At 42.7% G+C, this 16,264-nt stretch overlaps 1 protein-coding gene across 4 annotated transcripts in view; it reads left to right on the forward strand.

Annotated features, from left to right (window-relative positions):
* The window catches only part of LOC121276887 (multiple PDZ domain protein), a 413,889-nt gene that overhangs the window by 173,329 nt on the left and 224,296 nt on the right, over nt 1-16,264 (forward strand). For all 4 annotated transcript variants that reach the window (XM_041185496.1, XM_041185497.1, XM_041185495.1 and 1 more), the window contains exon 22: nt 14,660-14,786. In XM_041185496.1, the coding sequence (XP_041041430.1) occupies nt 14,660-14,786 (127 nt within the window). The remainder of the gene's footprint in view (nt 1-14,659; nt 14,787-16,264) is intronic.

Consider the following 16,264-nt stretch of genomic DNA (forward strand, 5'->3'; position numbering starts at 1 on the left):
AACTAGCGCCTTTAATTCCCAGTTGAACCCTTTTGTGAGTTGACCACTTTAGCCAAATTGAAGTCATTATGACTTGTTTAAACCTGACAAAATACAGGCAAAAATAAAAACAAAAAAACTGCGGATGCTGGAAATCCAAAACAAAAACAGAATTACCTGGAAAAACTCAGCAGGTCTGGCAGCATCGGCGGAGTAGAAAAGAGTTGACGTTTCGAGTCCTCATGACCCTTCGACAGAACTTGAGTGAATCCAAGAAAGGGGTGAAATATAAGCTTATATTTTTAACCAATTTTTTGGTAGCCCTGTGCTGGCTTTGAAAACACTTTTAATTCTCAGACTTAACTACAATCCTTTGCAACATTATAAGCCTTATAAGACCATGAGACGCAGGAGCAAAAGTAGGCCATTAAGTCTGCTCCGCCATTCAATGAGATTATGGCTGATCTGATAATCCTCAACTCCACTTTTCTGCCTTTTCCCATAACCCTTGATTCCCTTACTGATTAAAAATCTGTCTATCTCAGCCTTGAATATACTTAACAACTCAGCCTCCACAGCCCTCTGAGGTAAAGAATTCCACAGATTCATTGTTCTCTGAGAGAAGAAATTCCTCCTCATCTTTGTCTTAAATGGGCGACTCCTCTCACTGAGATTATGCCCTCTGGTCCTAAACTGTCCCGCAAGGGGAAGCAATCTCTCAGCATTTACCCTGCCAAGTCCCCTAAGAATCTTATATGTTTCAATAAGATCGCATCTTATTCTTCTAAAGTCCAATGAGTACAGGCTCAACCTACTCAACCTCTCCTCATAAGAAAATCCCTCCACACCCAGGATTAACCTAGGATTAATCTGGACTGCCTCCAATGCCAGTATACCTTTCTATTGATAAGGGGACCAAAACTGTTCACAGTATTCTAGGTGTGGGCTAACTAGTGCCTTGTATATTTTTAGCAAGACTTTTTATACTCTATTCCCTTTGAAATAAAGGCCAACATTCCATTTCCCTTTCCTATTACCTGCTGAACTTGTATGTTCGCTTTTTGTGATTCATGCATGAAGACTCCCAAATCCTTCTGTGCTGTAGCTTTCTGCAGTCTTTCTCCATTTAAATAATATTCAGCTCCTCTATTCTTCCTGCCAAAGTGCATAACCTCACATTTTTCCACAATATATTCCATCTGCCAATTTTCTGCCCACTCACTTAACCTGTCTGTATCCCACTCTTTGTGTCGCCCTCACTACTTGCCTTCCCACCTATTTTTGTGTCATCCGCAAACTTGACGATAGTACATTCGCTTCCCTCATCTGAGTCACTAGTATATATTGTAAATAATTGTGCCCCCAGCACTCTGTGGCACTCCACTAAGTTACAGGTTGCCATCCTGAGAATGCCCCAGTCATCACAATTCTCTGTCTTCTATTAGTTAGCCAATGCTCTTTCCATGCTAATATACTACCCCCAACACCCTGGGCTCTTTTCTTATTAAGTAGCATTATGTGTGGTATCTTATCGAACGCCTTTTTCAATATTTTTTTTAATTTGTTCACGGGATGTGGATGTTGCTAGCTAGGCCAGCATTTATTACCCATCCCTAATTGCCCTTGTTCAGAGGGCATTTAAGGGCAGAATTTTACATTCAGTGTGCAGGCGTGTGCCTGACAACGCCAGAATATAAAATGACGTGCGATGACATTGGACATGCGTCCCAATGTCATTGCAAACTCGCGTGATATTTCGTTTGGCGGGCGCACACCAGAGTCGGCTTCGTGCCCGCTGACAAATTGAAAGACCTATTAAGGCCATTAACTAAATAATTAAGTTGCATTTTGTGCTACCTGTTCAACCTTATGGTTGGCAGGCAGGTGAAAAGGCCAAGCGGCCTTTACATTTTTTAGGAAACCTTTCATTCACAAGCGGGATGAGGTTTCCTAAAGCTAATACTACTTAAATGAAACTGTTATTTTCAAAATAAAAACATGTCCCTTTTGGTGAGGACGACACAGTAACATGAGGAGACATGTTTCATTAGATTTTTCATATCTTTATTTATCTTTTTGAAAAGCGCTTCAATCTCCCTGAGGCAGCTGCGTGCCTTTTCCGCGCACATGTGCAAACTGTGCGGTAGGTCCGGTTCTTCCTCCTCCCCCCGCCTGCATGGGTAGTGCTCAGTTACCTTAATTGGCCCACCCGTGTGAAATAGCGGTGCAGGGCCGATTGCAGGCAGCGAGCCCCATCGAGCCCGCCTGACCAATGTAAAATCCTGGTCTAAGGATCAACCACATTATTGTGGATCTGGAGTCACATGTAGGCCAGACCCAGGTTAAGGACAGCAGATTTCCTTCCCTAAAGGGCAGTAGATGGGTTTTTTATGACAATCGACAATGGTTTCATTAGACTTAATTCCAGATTTTTATTGAATTCAAATTCTACCATCTGGTGTGGTGGGATTCGAACCCAGTAACCAGAGCATTATCCTGGGTCTCTGCATAATTAGTCCAGTGACAATACCACTACACTACTGCCTCACCAATACATCTGCTGGTTCCCCTTTATCTATCCTGCTTGTTAGCTCCTCAAAGAATTCTTCTAAATTTGTCATGCATGATTTCCCCTTTATAAAGCCATGCTGACTCTGCTTGATTATATTATGCATTTCTAAATGCCCTGCTATTCCATCCTTTATAATAGACTGTAACATTTTCTCAATGATGGACGTTAAGCTAACTGGTCTATGTTACCTGTTTTTTGTCTTGCTCCCTTTTTGAATACATTGGCAGTTTTCCAATCTTCTGGGACTTTTCCAGAATCTAAGGATTCTTGGAAGATTGCTTACAATGCATCCACTATTTGTGTAGCTACTTCCTTTAATATCCTAGGATACAACCCATCAGGTCCAGGGGACTTATCGACCTTTAGCCCTATTAGTTTCCCTAGTATTTTTTCTCTAGTGATGGTTATTATATTTATTTCCTTAACTTCCTTGGTTAACCATTGTTGGTTTATCCCCTTCCTAGAATCCTTCTTTCTCACTTTATTGTGAGTCATGAACTATTTTCTTAAATGTCTTCCATTGTTCATCAACTGCCTTTTCTGCTAAACTCCCTTCTCAGTCCACTCCAGCCAACTCTGCCCTCATTCCTTTCTTATTACCCTTATTTAAGTTTAACACAGTTGTTGCCAACCCAAGTTTCTCACACTCAAACTGAATACTAAATTCTACCATGTTATGGTCACTGTTTCCTAGGGGATCTTTTACTCTGGGATCATTTATTAAACCTGCCTCATTACACATTACCAGATTCAAAATAACCTGACCCCTGGTTGGATCCACAACATATTGTTCAAGGAAACTGTCCCGAATACACTTTATGAACTCTTGCTCTCTTGCTCAAGTCTTTTTATCTAACATTACCATTAACCTCCTTAGTAGTCATAGATAGATCTTCCTTGCTGAGTTTTTGTTTTTCAATAGAATGTATTTTTGTTGAATACTTTGAGTTGTTTTTTTTAAGTGTATCTGTTCATTGTCACAATACTTGTATTCCATTTGCCCGATCAACCTTAACCAGCTCTCCTACTACAACCATGTAACTAAGTTTTAAGATTCTTGTTTGTGATTGGAGTATGTTGTTTTCAAACTTAATGTGAAATTAATTGTAATATGATCATTATTTCTTAGATCTTTTACTATGGCATTAATAATTAACCTTACCTCATTACACAGTACTAGATCTAAAATAGTTTTATCCCTCGTTGGTTCCACTACTCCATTGCTCCAGAAAATTGTCATGAAAACATTCCACAAACTCGGCTTCCAGACCACCTTTGCCAGTTTGATTGGTCTAGTCTACATGAAGATTAAAGTCCTTCACAACTATTATATTGCCTTTGTTACAAGCTTCATTAATTTCTTTTCTGGAGCTCTGCTCTGAAGAAGGGTCATACGGACTCAAAACGTTAACTCTCTCTCCACAGATGCTGTCAGAGCTGCTGAGTTCTTACATCATTTTCTGTTTTTATTTCAGATTTCCAGCATCTGCAGTATTTTGCTTTTATTTCATTAATGCCTTACTCATTGCCGGTCTAATGATATAACTACTGTCGGGTGTTGGTGGGGGCCTATAAACTACACCCACTAGCGTTTTATAACTTGTACCATTCATAATCCCTACCCATACTGATTCTACTTCCAGATTTTCTGAGCTAAGATCCTTTCTCACCAATGTCTTTTTGTCATCCTTTGTTATTGGGGCTACCCCTCCTCCTTTTCCATTCTGCCTGTCTTTTCAAAATGCTGTGTACCCTGGAGTATTAATTTCCCAATCTTGTGTCTCTGTAATGTCTCTGTAATTAGATCTGTACCATTTATCTCTATTTGTGCCACTAGTTCATCTTATTGCAGATGCTCCGCCTATTCAGATAAAGTGATTTCATTTTTTTTACTACTATTTCCTGGATCTCACTCTCTTATACACTATTATTGTTAAACTCTGTCCCTTCCTGTCTCACTCAGCTTGCCTTTATCCACTTCAAAGTGTTTTATTGGTGAAAGAATTGAAGTAGGAGTAGAACCAGACAGAGGTGGATGTAATTAGTCTAGGTGACAGGATGTGGTTTTTGAAATTCAGCTCAGAATCAAACACTATGCCAACAGTAAGGCTTAGTCTAGTTCAGCCTGAGAGTTTGACTGGCGTAGGGGTGCAGTCAGTATAAAGGGAATGGAGTATGCAGCATTGGCCAAAAAGAGTGGCTCTGGTCTTCTTGATATGAAGAAATTAAGATACATATTCGACAAGCAGTCTGATTTTTTTTTTTTACTATTCATTTAAGAATGTGGGCATCGCTGGCTAGGCTGCCATTTATTGCCCATCCCTCATTGCCCTTGGGAAGGTGTTGATGAGCTACCTTCTTGAACTGCTGCAGTCCCTGTGGTGTAGGTACACCCACAATGCTGTGAGGGAGGGAGTTCCATGATTTTGACCCAGCGACAGTAAAGGAACGACGCCATATTTCCAAGTCAGGATGATGAGTGGCTTGGAGGGAAACTTCCAGGTGGTGGTGTTCCCATGTATCAGTTGCCCTTGTCCTTTTAGGCAGCATTCGTGTGTTTGGAAGGTGCTGCCTAAGGAGCATTGGTGAGTTTCTGCAGTGCATCTTGTAGATGGTACACTGCTGCCACTGTTCGCCGGTGGTGGAGGGAGTGAATGTTTGTGGATGTGTTGTCAATCAAGTGGGCTGCTTTGTCCTGGATGGTGTCAAGCTTCTTGCGTGTTGCTGGAGCTGCACCCATCCAGGCAAATGGAAAGTATTCCATCAAACTCCTGATTGTGCCTTGTAGATGGTGGACAGGGTTTGGGGAGTCAGGAGGTGAGTTACTTGCCACAGGATTCCAAGCCTCTGATCTGTTCTGGTAGTCACAGTATTTATACGGGTAGTCCAGTTCAGCTTCTGGTCAATGGTAACCCCCAGGATAGTGGTGAATTCAGTGATGGTATTGCCATTGAATGTGAAGGGGCGATGATTAGATTCTCTCTTGTTGGAGATGGCCATTGTTTGGCACTTGTGTAGTGTGAAAGTTACTTTCCACTTGTCAGCTCAAACCTGGATATTGTCCAGGTCTTGCTGCATTTGGATATGGACTGCTTCAGTATCGGAGTCCTGAATGGTGCTGAATAATATGCAATCATCAGCAAACATTCCCACTTCTGACCTTGTGAAGGAAGGAATGTAATTGATGAAGCAGCTGAAGATGATTGGGCCTAGGACACTACCCTGAGGAACTCCTGCAGCGATGTTCTGGAACTGAGACGATTGACCTCCAACAACCACAACCATCTTCCTTTCTGCTAGGTATCACTCTAACCAGCAGAATATTATCCCCCGATTCCCATTGACTCCAGTTTTGTCAGGGCTCCTTGATGCCACTCTCAGTCAAATGCTGCCTCGATGTCAAGGGCAGTCACTCTCACGTCACCTTTGGAGTTCAGCTCTTTTGTCAATGTTTGAACTAAAGCTTTAATGAGGTCAGAAGCTGAGTGGCCCTGGTGGAACCCAAACTGAGCTTCAGTGGGCTGGCTATTGCTAAGCTAAGATCCAACAACATCCTGGTTGCAGTGCCGAAGACTTGTTCTCTAGAAATAGCCTTACCTCTAGCCATGCTGTTCTAGTACAGCTACAACATTGACATTGGCCCGACATAGTGGAAAATTGCCCAGATATTTGCTGTCCACAAAAACCTGGATAAATTCAGTCTGAGAAATTATCATCCTACCAGTCTACTCTCAATCATCAGTAAAATAATATAAGATGCTGCTGACAATTCTATCAAGCGACACTGACTGATGCTCAGTTTGGGTCCAGCCAAGACTATTCATACAGCCTTGGTCCAAGCATTGATATAAGAGCTGATTTCCAGAGGCGAGTGAGAACCTTTGCCCTTGACAACAAGACAGCATTTGACCAAGAATGGCATCAAGTAGTCCTCGTCAAATTGAAGTCAGTGGGAATCGGCAAAAACCCTCCTCTGTCTGGAGCCATTCCTAGTTTTTTGGAGGCCAATCATCTCGGCCTCAGGACATTCCTGAGTTCTTCAGAGCAGTGTCCTCAGCCCAACTGTAAGAACACACAAAATAGCTGGAATAGGTCATATGGCCCATTGAACTGTTCCACCATTAAATAAGAACATGGCTAATCTAGGACCTCAGTTAGCCTTATCCACATATCCCACGATACCCCTGAAGTCCAAAAATATAACTATCTCGGTCATGAGTATATTCAACGACTGAGTATCCACAACCCTCTGGGGTAGTGAATCCCAAACATTCAAAACTCCTGTGTGAAGAAATTCCTTTTCATTTCAGCCTTAAAGATATGCCTCCTAGTTCTCGACATTCCATCAGGGGAAACAGCCTTAACTCTGATCCTTCTAAACTCCTAAGGAGTATAGGCCCACTGGAAATGGCCATTCAACCCTTCATGCCTGTGTTGACCGGGTAACTGTGCTGCTGACCTCCCTGACCCACCCACTGGACCCACCCCCCTCCACCTCATAAACACCTAACTACCACCCCCAGCTACTCTTCCTGACTCTCTGAACCCACACTGACCACCTGACTACCATCCCCCAACCCCAACAACCCTCCACCAGGCCCCAACAACTCCCAGTCCCCTGACCAACCTCCCTGACGACCTCCTGACCTTGTGAGACCCCCCCCCCACAAACCACCTGACTACACCCCCATACCGCAACAACACCTGACCCTCTCTTGACTTCTCACCACCACCACCCCCCCCCCACCTCCCCCAAATCATCACCACCTACCCTAACCCTTCATCCGGTTACCTTACTTCTCTCCTAGTTTTTCAAAGTTGCTTTGTTTCCCCTGACGATCCTGCACCATACTGAAGGACTCCAGGAGCAGCAACACTGTACATTTCTCAAAGGCCCAGACAGGAAATCCGGGTGGAAAATGTGGAGCTCCAGACTAAGGTAGAAAGATAGGAGCAGAGTGGCGATCTGATGATTGCCACTCAGTGGAAGATATAGTAGTCCAGTTGTAGCAAGTCTTCCTTTCTCTTGTATTCCAACTCCCTTGCAATAAAGATCAATGTACCATTTGCCTTCCTAATTACTTGCTGTACCTGCATGGTAACTTTGTTTCTTTTTGAAAGGCATCCAAGTCTCTTTAAACACCATCTTTTAAAAGTCGCTCGTCAGTTTTTCTATTCTTCCTAGCAAAGTGAATAATCTCAGATTTCCTGTCATTATATTCCATCTGCCATGTTATTGCCTGCTCACTATGCCTGTCTATACCCTTAGTAGCCTTTTTGTATACTTCGCACAGGTGTCATTGCCACCTAGCTTTATATTGTCAGCAAACTTGGATAAATTATACTCAATCTTTTCTTCCAAGTCATTAATATAAATTGTAAATAGCTGATGCTACAATGCAGAGAAAGCTTATAAATAAGCTCCTGAAGCAGGTCTACCTCTATTTAAATAGCCATGCTAGATATTTGAAACCTAAATGTTCTATTGATCACTAAACTGGCTGGGCACAAAACTCTCCCTATTCTTTTCTTCTCTAAGGTTCAAGGATTAACGATCATGACTGTAAGGAAGGCAGGAATGGCAGTTCAATATTCCTGGTTAGAGTTTTCAGTCAAGATGGAGAGGGGGATAAATAATAAGAGTGAGGGTGAAATATTGATGAAAGAAACAATTGTAGCTGTGAGCAGTGATGATATGGTGAAAGGATCATCGAATGAGACCATGTGGGTTGAACTGAAGAAAACAAAAAAGAACAGTCAGTAACTGGGAGTGTACTATTGACCCACAAATAGAGCAAATATGTAGGAAAATGCCTGAGAATTACAAAAGCAATAGGGCTGTAATGGTTGTTAGGGTGGGGGGGGTATCAATTATCTTAATATTAGCTGGGATAAAATTTGTGTGAAAGGCTCAAAGGAAGCAGAATTCTTAAAACATATTCAGGAGAACTTTTTAACCAGTACATAGCCAGGCCAATATGAGGGAAGGCAGTCCTAGACTTCGTTTTTGAGAATGAAATTAGGCAACTGGAAAAGGTATCAGTTGGGGAGCACTTTGGTAGAAATGATCATAATTTAGTTAGATTTAAAGGGCAAAGGTAGACCAAGAATATGTCTTGACCTTGAACATTGATAATACCAGGAAGAAGTTTGCAGACAATACAGAAATTGGCTATTAGAAGAAAATTGTAGACTGCAGGAAGATATCAATGGACTAGTCAGATGGGCACGCAGTGGCAAGTGAAGTTCAATCTGGAGAAGGCTAACAAAGCCAGGAAATTCATGATAAATGGTACGATACTGAGAAGTACAGATGAATAGAGGGACCTTGGAGTGTATGTCCACAGATCAGTGGAGGTGGCTGGACAGATAGATAAGGTGGTCAAGAAGGCATATGACATACTTGCCTTTATTAGCGGAGGCATTTTTTTTTCTTTCGCGAGACGTGGGCATTGCAGTCAAGGCCAGCATTTATTGCTCATCCCTAATTACCCTTAAGAAGATGGTGGTGAGACGCCTTCTTGAACTGATGCAGTGCACCTCCACAGTGCTGGTAGGAATGGAGTTCCAGGATTTTGATCCAGCAACACTGAAGGAACAATGATATAGTTCCAAGTCAGGATGGTATGTGGCTTGGCGGGGAACTTGCAGATGTTAGTATTCCCATGCACCTGCTTTTTCCTTTATTCTATCATGGAATGTGGGTGTTACTGGCAAGGTCAACATTTGTTGCCCATTCCTAATTTCCCTTGAACTGAGTGGCTTGCTGGACCATTTCAGAGGGCAGTTAAAAGTCAACCACATTGCTGTGGGCTTGGAGTTACATGTGGGGGCCAGACTGGGTAAGGATAGTGGATTTCCTTCCGTAAGGAACATTAGTGAACCAGATGGGTTCGACAGTCAGTGATAGTTGCCATGGTCACCATGTAAATTCCACTAGTTGCTTGGTGGAATTTGAACCCATGTGCCCAGAGCACTAGCCTGGGCCTCTGGATTGGTAGTCCAGTGACATTACCACGACACCATCATTTTCCTTGTCTTCCTTGACGGTATAAATTACAGGTTTGGAAGATGCTGTCGAAGGAGGCTTGGCAATTTGCTGCAATGCATCTTGTATATGGTACTCATTATAGATCAGTGGTGGAGGAAGTGAATGCTTAAGGTGGTGGATGGGGTGTCGATTAAGCGTGACGTCCTGAGTGGTGTCGAATTTCTTGAGTGTTTTTGGGGCTGCACTCACCCAAGAAAGTGGGGAGTATTCCATCACACTCCTGACTTGTGCCTTGCAGATGATAGACTGACTTTGGGGAGACAGGAGGTGAGTTACATGCCACAGAATTCCTAGCCTCTGACCTGCCACTTTATTTATATGGCTGGTCCAGTTCAATTTCTGGTCAATTGTAACCCCCAGGATCTTGATAGTGGGGGATTCAGCGATGGGATTGCTATTGAATGTCAAGGGGAGATGGCTAATTTCTCTGATGTTGGAGATGGTCATTGCCTGGCACTTGTGTGGTACGAATTTTACTTGCCACTTATTGCCCAAGCCTGAATGTTGTCCAGATCTTGCTGCATATGGATATGAATTGTTTCAGTATCTAAGGAGTCATGAAGGATGTTGAACATTGTGCAATCATCAGCAAACATTCATATTTCTCACCTTAAAATGGAGGATAGGTCATTGATGAAGCTGCTGAAGATGGTTGGGGCTACGACACTACCCTGAGGTATACTTGCAGCAATATACTAGGACAGGGATGATTGGCCTCCAAACACCACAACCATCTTAAATAAAAGCAAAATACTGTGGATGCTGGAAATCTGAAACAAAAACAAAAATTGCTGGAAAAACTCAGCAGGTCTGACAACATCTGTGGAGAGGAAGTGGAGAGGAACAGAGTTAATGTTTTGAGTCTGTATGACTCTTCATCAGAACATCCACGTCCATCTTCCTTTGTAGTAGGTATGACTCCAACCAGTGGAGAGTTTTCCCCCTGATTCCCATTGACTTGAATTAGGCAAGGGCTCTCTGATGCCGCGTTTGGTCAAATATTGCCTTTTTGTCCATGGTAGTCACTCTCGCCTCACCTTTAGAGTTCAATCTCTCTTGTTCATGTTCGGATCAAGCCTGTATTGAGGTCAGGAATTGAGTGGTCCTGGTGGAAACTAAACGGAACATCAGTGACCAGGTCATTGCTGTGGCAGTGCCCTTTGGTAGCACTGTCGGCGACAGATTCCAGCATTTTGCTGATGTTCGAGAGTAGACTGATCAGAGGATAATTGGTCTGATTGTATTTGTCCTGCTTTTTGTGGGCAGGAGATGCCTGGGAAACGTTGCGCATTGTGTTGTACATGCTAGTGGTGTAGGTGTACTGAAACAGCTTGGCTAAGTGTTTGGCTGATTCTAGAACACAAGTCATCAGTACTTCTGACAGGGTGTTGTCAGGGCCCCCAAGGTCTTTGCTGTGTACAGTGCCTTCACCCATTTCTTGATATCTTGTGGAGTGAATTAGATTAGCTGATGACTGGATCCTGTGATGCTAGGGATCTCAAGGCTGAGATGGATCATTCATTCAGCACTTCTGGCTGAAGAAGGTTGCAAATGCTTCAACCTTGTCTTTTGCATTGATTCCTGGGGGCCCCCATCATTGAGGATGGAAATATTTGTGCAGCCCCCTGTACCACGTAGTTATCTATTGTCCACCACCATTCATCACTGGATATTGCAGGACTATGATCTGATCCATTAGTTGTGAGATTGCTTAACACTATCTATCGCATGTTGCTTCCACTGTTTGGCATGCAATTACTCCTGTGTTATAGCTTCACCAGGTTACATCTCATTTTTAGATACGTCTGGTGCTGCTCCTGACATGCTCTTTTTCAATCTTCATTGTACCAGAGTTGATCTCTTAGCTTGATGGCAATGGTAGAAGGAGGGGTATGCTGGAGTCATGAGGCTTCAGATTGTGGCTGAATACAATTCTTCTGATGCTGATGGCCCATAGCACCTCATGGATGCCTAGGTTTGAGTTGCTAGATTTTTTTGAATCTATCCCATTTGGGAAGGTGGTAGTACCACACAACATGGTGCAGGGTATTCTCTGTGGAAAGGCAGGACCTTGTCTTCACAAGGACTTTGCAGCGGTCACTCATACTAGTACTGTCATGGACAGATGCACCTGCAACAGGTGGATGGGCGAGGACAAGGTTTTTACCCTTTTGTTGTTTCTTCACCACCTGCTGCAGACCCAGGCTGTCAGATATGCCCTTCAGGACTTGGCCAGTTCGTTTAGCAGTGATGCTACCAATTCACTCTTCTGACATACACCTAGAGTACATTCTGTGCCCTTGCCACCCTCATTGCTTCTTCCATTTGGTGTTCAACATGGAGGAGCACTGATTCATCAGCTTAGGGAAGGTGGTATTTGGTAATCAGCAGGAGGTTTCCTTGCTCATGTTTGACCTGATTGCCATGAGACTTCATGAGGTCCAGAGTCGATGTTGAGAACTCCCAGAGCAACTCCCCCTCTCCCGCACCTCACTGTGCTACCACTTTTGCTGGGTCACTTCTCTTGGTAGGACAGGACATAGCCAAGTGTGGTGATGTGGTGTCTGGGACATTGTAAGATGAGATTCCTGGAGTAAGGCTATGTCAGGCTGTTATTTGACTAGTCTGTGGGACAGCTGTACCAGTTTTGACACAAGGCCCAGATGTTAGTGAGGAAGACTTTGCAGGGTCGACAGGGCAGAGTGTGCTGTTGTCATTTCCAATGCCGAGGTCGATGTTGGGTGATGTGTCCAGTTTCATTCCTTTTCAACTTTTCTGTAGTGGTTTGGTATAACTGTGTGGCTTGCTAGTCCATTTCAGAGGTCAGTTAAGTGACAAGCAGATTGCTGTGGGTCTGGATTTACATGTTGTCTGGATCAAGTATGGACAGTAGATTTCCTTCCCTAAAGGACATTACTGAGCCAGATGGATTTTTACGATAATTGATGATAGTTTCATGGTCACCATTTCTGAGATGAGCTTTCAATTCCACATTTAATTAATTGAATTTAACTTTCACCAGCCGCTTTGGTGGAATTTGAACCCATATAGTTTTAGCCTCGGTCTCTGGATTACTAATTCAGTGACATCTTCTCCCCTTAGAATATGAAACCAGGAAGGTTATGCTGGAACTGTATAACACACTGGTTAGGCCTGTAAGCGGTTCCCGTTCCCTTCCTACAATGGTTCTTGGACTTTCGGATTTTATAGAGAACAAAATTTCACAGACACAGGGTCGGCTCAACTACAAACTTGCTGTTTATTAGAAATAAACGTCCTAACGCCCTAATACGGAACTCTAAGCTGGTTTAAATGACACAACACCTCTATTGGTTCATCTGATTTAAATCCCTCCACGATTCGACCTCGGCTCCCAACCAAAACACACAAAGTCACCACAATTTATTAGAAAAAACCTTTACTGGAAAAACCACAGGCAAAACCCCACGTTTCTGTCCCCAACCGTACTTAGTTCAGACCCAAATCCCCTGGATTTGGTCATTACCCTTAACTTACTCTAACCTCTCAGCCCCAATACCCCTCAGAGTTGGCTGATAACTTACAATCCTCCACCCGGTTGATCCTTCAGTTGAGAACTGTAGGTGCGCGAGCCAGGTTGACCCTTTCTCACCCTCCTCCTTGACTGCAGTGCCAAACCTTTCGTTCTTGCCCTTTTTATGATGATCCTTATTGAAATACCGTGAACAACATGAGGCCATCCTCCTGGATGGCTAGTGCTTAGCACCTTCTTTAATCTTTCAAGTCTGTCCCAGACAGACCTACTCGGTACTGATGTTTCCACAACTGTAAACAATGAATCCCACTAGGGTGAGGTATCCCTGGCTCCAAAGCTGTTCTTTATGTGAAATGTTTCTCTCTTTCCGTGACAGGAATGAATGGATGTTATCTGGGGCCATTTGGTTGTGATAATGGCCTCCTTCATTTCTTAATTAGATTACATGATGGTGGTTATCTTGTGTTCACTGCTGTAATGATGCCTTAAATTCCAGTCCTTTTAATAGTATCAGTTCTGTTATGATGTTGGAATGTCTGAGATTAACCTCCGTCCCACAATGTGGCCTGACTCGATGTGTTTTATTTTGAGGCTGGGCTTTCATTCACAGCATTTGTGTCTGTGGGGGTTTTGGGGTTCTTCCATCACATTTTATACAGTATCAGGGGATTCTGATGCCACAGGCTGCATCTAGACTACCACATACAGTTCTAGTCACCGCATTATAGTAAATATATATGGTTACACTCGAGAGGGTATAGGGAAAATTTACAAAGATGTTGCCTGGGTTGGAGAATTTTAGTTATGAGGAAGGATTGGATATGCTGGGGTTGTTTTCTTTGGAACAGAGAAGGCCGAGGGTAGACATAATTTAAGTGTATAAGATTATATGGGATCTAGATAAAGTGTATAGAAAGGCCATTCTTCCTTTGATTAAGAGTCTATAACCAAAGGGCATAAATGTAGGGTAAGAAGTAGGAGGTTTAGAGGGTACAAGTGAAAAATTTTCACCTAGAGACTGGTAGGGACCTGGAACTCAAGTTCTGTTGAAGGGTCATGAGGACTCGAAACGTCAACTCTTTTCTTCTCCGCCGATGCTGCCAGACCTGCTGAGTTTTTCCAGGTAATTCTGTTTTTGTCCTGGAACTCACTGCCTGAAAGGGTGGTAGAGGCAGAAATGCAGTAACATTTAAAAAGTGCTTGGCTATGCACTTAAGTGCCGTAATCTACAAGGCAAAACCAAAATCTTGAACAGCTGGATGGCTGCTTGTCGGCCTTTTGTCTCCTCCTTTGTTTTAAGTTTCTATGATTCAGTGGAAATAATGCAATCTAAGTATATTCACACTGGCAAAGGGAATAATTGTTCTAAAGCCCCTCAGTACCTTACAGGGATGCAAAATATTGTAGTACATGCTTTGAGTGGGAGCAGAGTGAAACTACTTTTTGGAGTGCTCCAGCTTTCTTCTTCCAGCATGAAAGTATTTAAACTGTTATGGAAGGGCGTACTTTTCAATATTTAAAAAAATTATTTTACACTTTTAAGGATGCACAGGAAATTTCATTGGGTGATGACAGCCTATCCTCCACTGATGAGAGTTACTGGAAACAGATGTCCTTAGCCAGAGGATTTGAAAAAACCATTTCCATCGCAAAAGGCAATGCTAGCCTTGGTATGTGTTCAGTATAGGTTTGTTAAATATGCTGCTAAAAATAATTTTTCTCATGATTATGCTTTTAAGTCATTTTTGTTTGTTATATAGTCTTCCTGCCTAATATAGTTTCAATGAATAATGCTGTAAAAATTTTTCTGTGAACTCATGGACTTTATAGTTTTAGTGGTCTCTGAGTTTTCTCATTGCAGACTCGGGAGTAGCAATATCTTGTAGATGTCAAGTATTATAAGATCCAAGCTATAGACCACATTTCCATGAGACACGTCAGCCCACGACCTGGGCCTTCTCTCACTGTGTACAGCTGTTGGTTTACTAACACTTGTGATTTTGCTCTTGAATGGCTGTCATTTGTCAATACCCTTCTACGACTAACGATCCTAGTTTTAAAGTTGGTTATATAAAATTGCAGACTCAAGTGATTTACTTTAAGATTTTTTTTGAGGAACCACATTTTTAAAAAATGTATCCATTAGGGGACATTTTAAAAATTCTTTCATGGAATGTGGGCATCGCTGGCAAGGCCAGCATTTGTTGCCCATTTGTAATTGCCCTTGAAAGGTGCTGGTGTGCGGTGTGCCATCTTTTTGAACCGCTGCAGTTCATCTCGTGCTGCACTGACAGAAAGGGAGTTCCAGGATTTTGAAGTGACCATAAAGGAACGGCAATATAGTTCCAAGTCAGATAACTTAATGAATGTATCCACAGAAGAGCATTAAACAGGAAATTATTGGAGCTTGTAACAGAGGCAATGTGATAGTTGTGGGGGACTTTATTGGTCCAGTCTACATGAAGATTAAATTATCAAAGGTGGTCTGGAAGATGAGTTTATAGAATTCTTTTGTGACAGTTTCCTGGAGCAATATGTTGTGGAACCAACTAGGGATGAAGCAATCTTAGATCTGCTATTGTGCAATGAGGCAGGGTTAATTAGTAATGCCATAGTAAAAGATCCACTGGGAAATGGTGATCATAATACATAAGAAATAGGTGCAGGAGTAGACCACACAGTCCATTGAACCTGCTTCGCTGTTCAATATGGTCATGGATGACCTTTGGATTCAACTCCATTTTCCCACCAGCACCCCATACCCTTTAATTCCCTGAGACCAAAAACCTGTCTATCCCAGCTTCAAATGTATTCAACAATGGAGCATCCACAACCCTCTGGCATAGAGAATTACAAAGATTCACAACCTTTTGAGTAAAGAAATTTCTCCTCGTCTCAGTCCTAGATGATCGGCCCCTTATCCTGAGACTGTGCCCCCATATTTTAGATTACCTGACAAATGGGAACAATCTCTTGGCGTCCACCCTATAAAGCCCCTTCAGAATTTTGTAGGTTTCAATGAGATTGCTCACGTTCTTCTAAACTCCAGAGAATATAAGCTCAATTTACTCAGCCTCTTATCACAGGACAAACCCCTCATTCTAGGGACCAATTTAGTAAACCTTCCCTGTACCACCTCCAATGCAAG

The sequence above is a fragment of the Carcharodon carcharias genome, chromosome 4 (assembly GCF_017639515.1).
Source record: "Carcharodon carcharias isolate sCarCar2 chromosome 4, sCarCar2.pri, whole genome shotgun sequence".
In the NCBI taxonomy this organism is placed as follows: Eukaryota; Metazoa; Chordata; class Chondrichthyes; order Lamniformes; family Lamnidae; genus Carcharodon; species Carcharodon carcharias.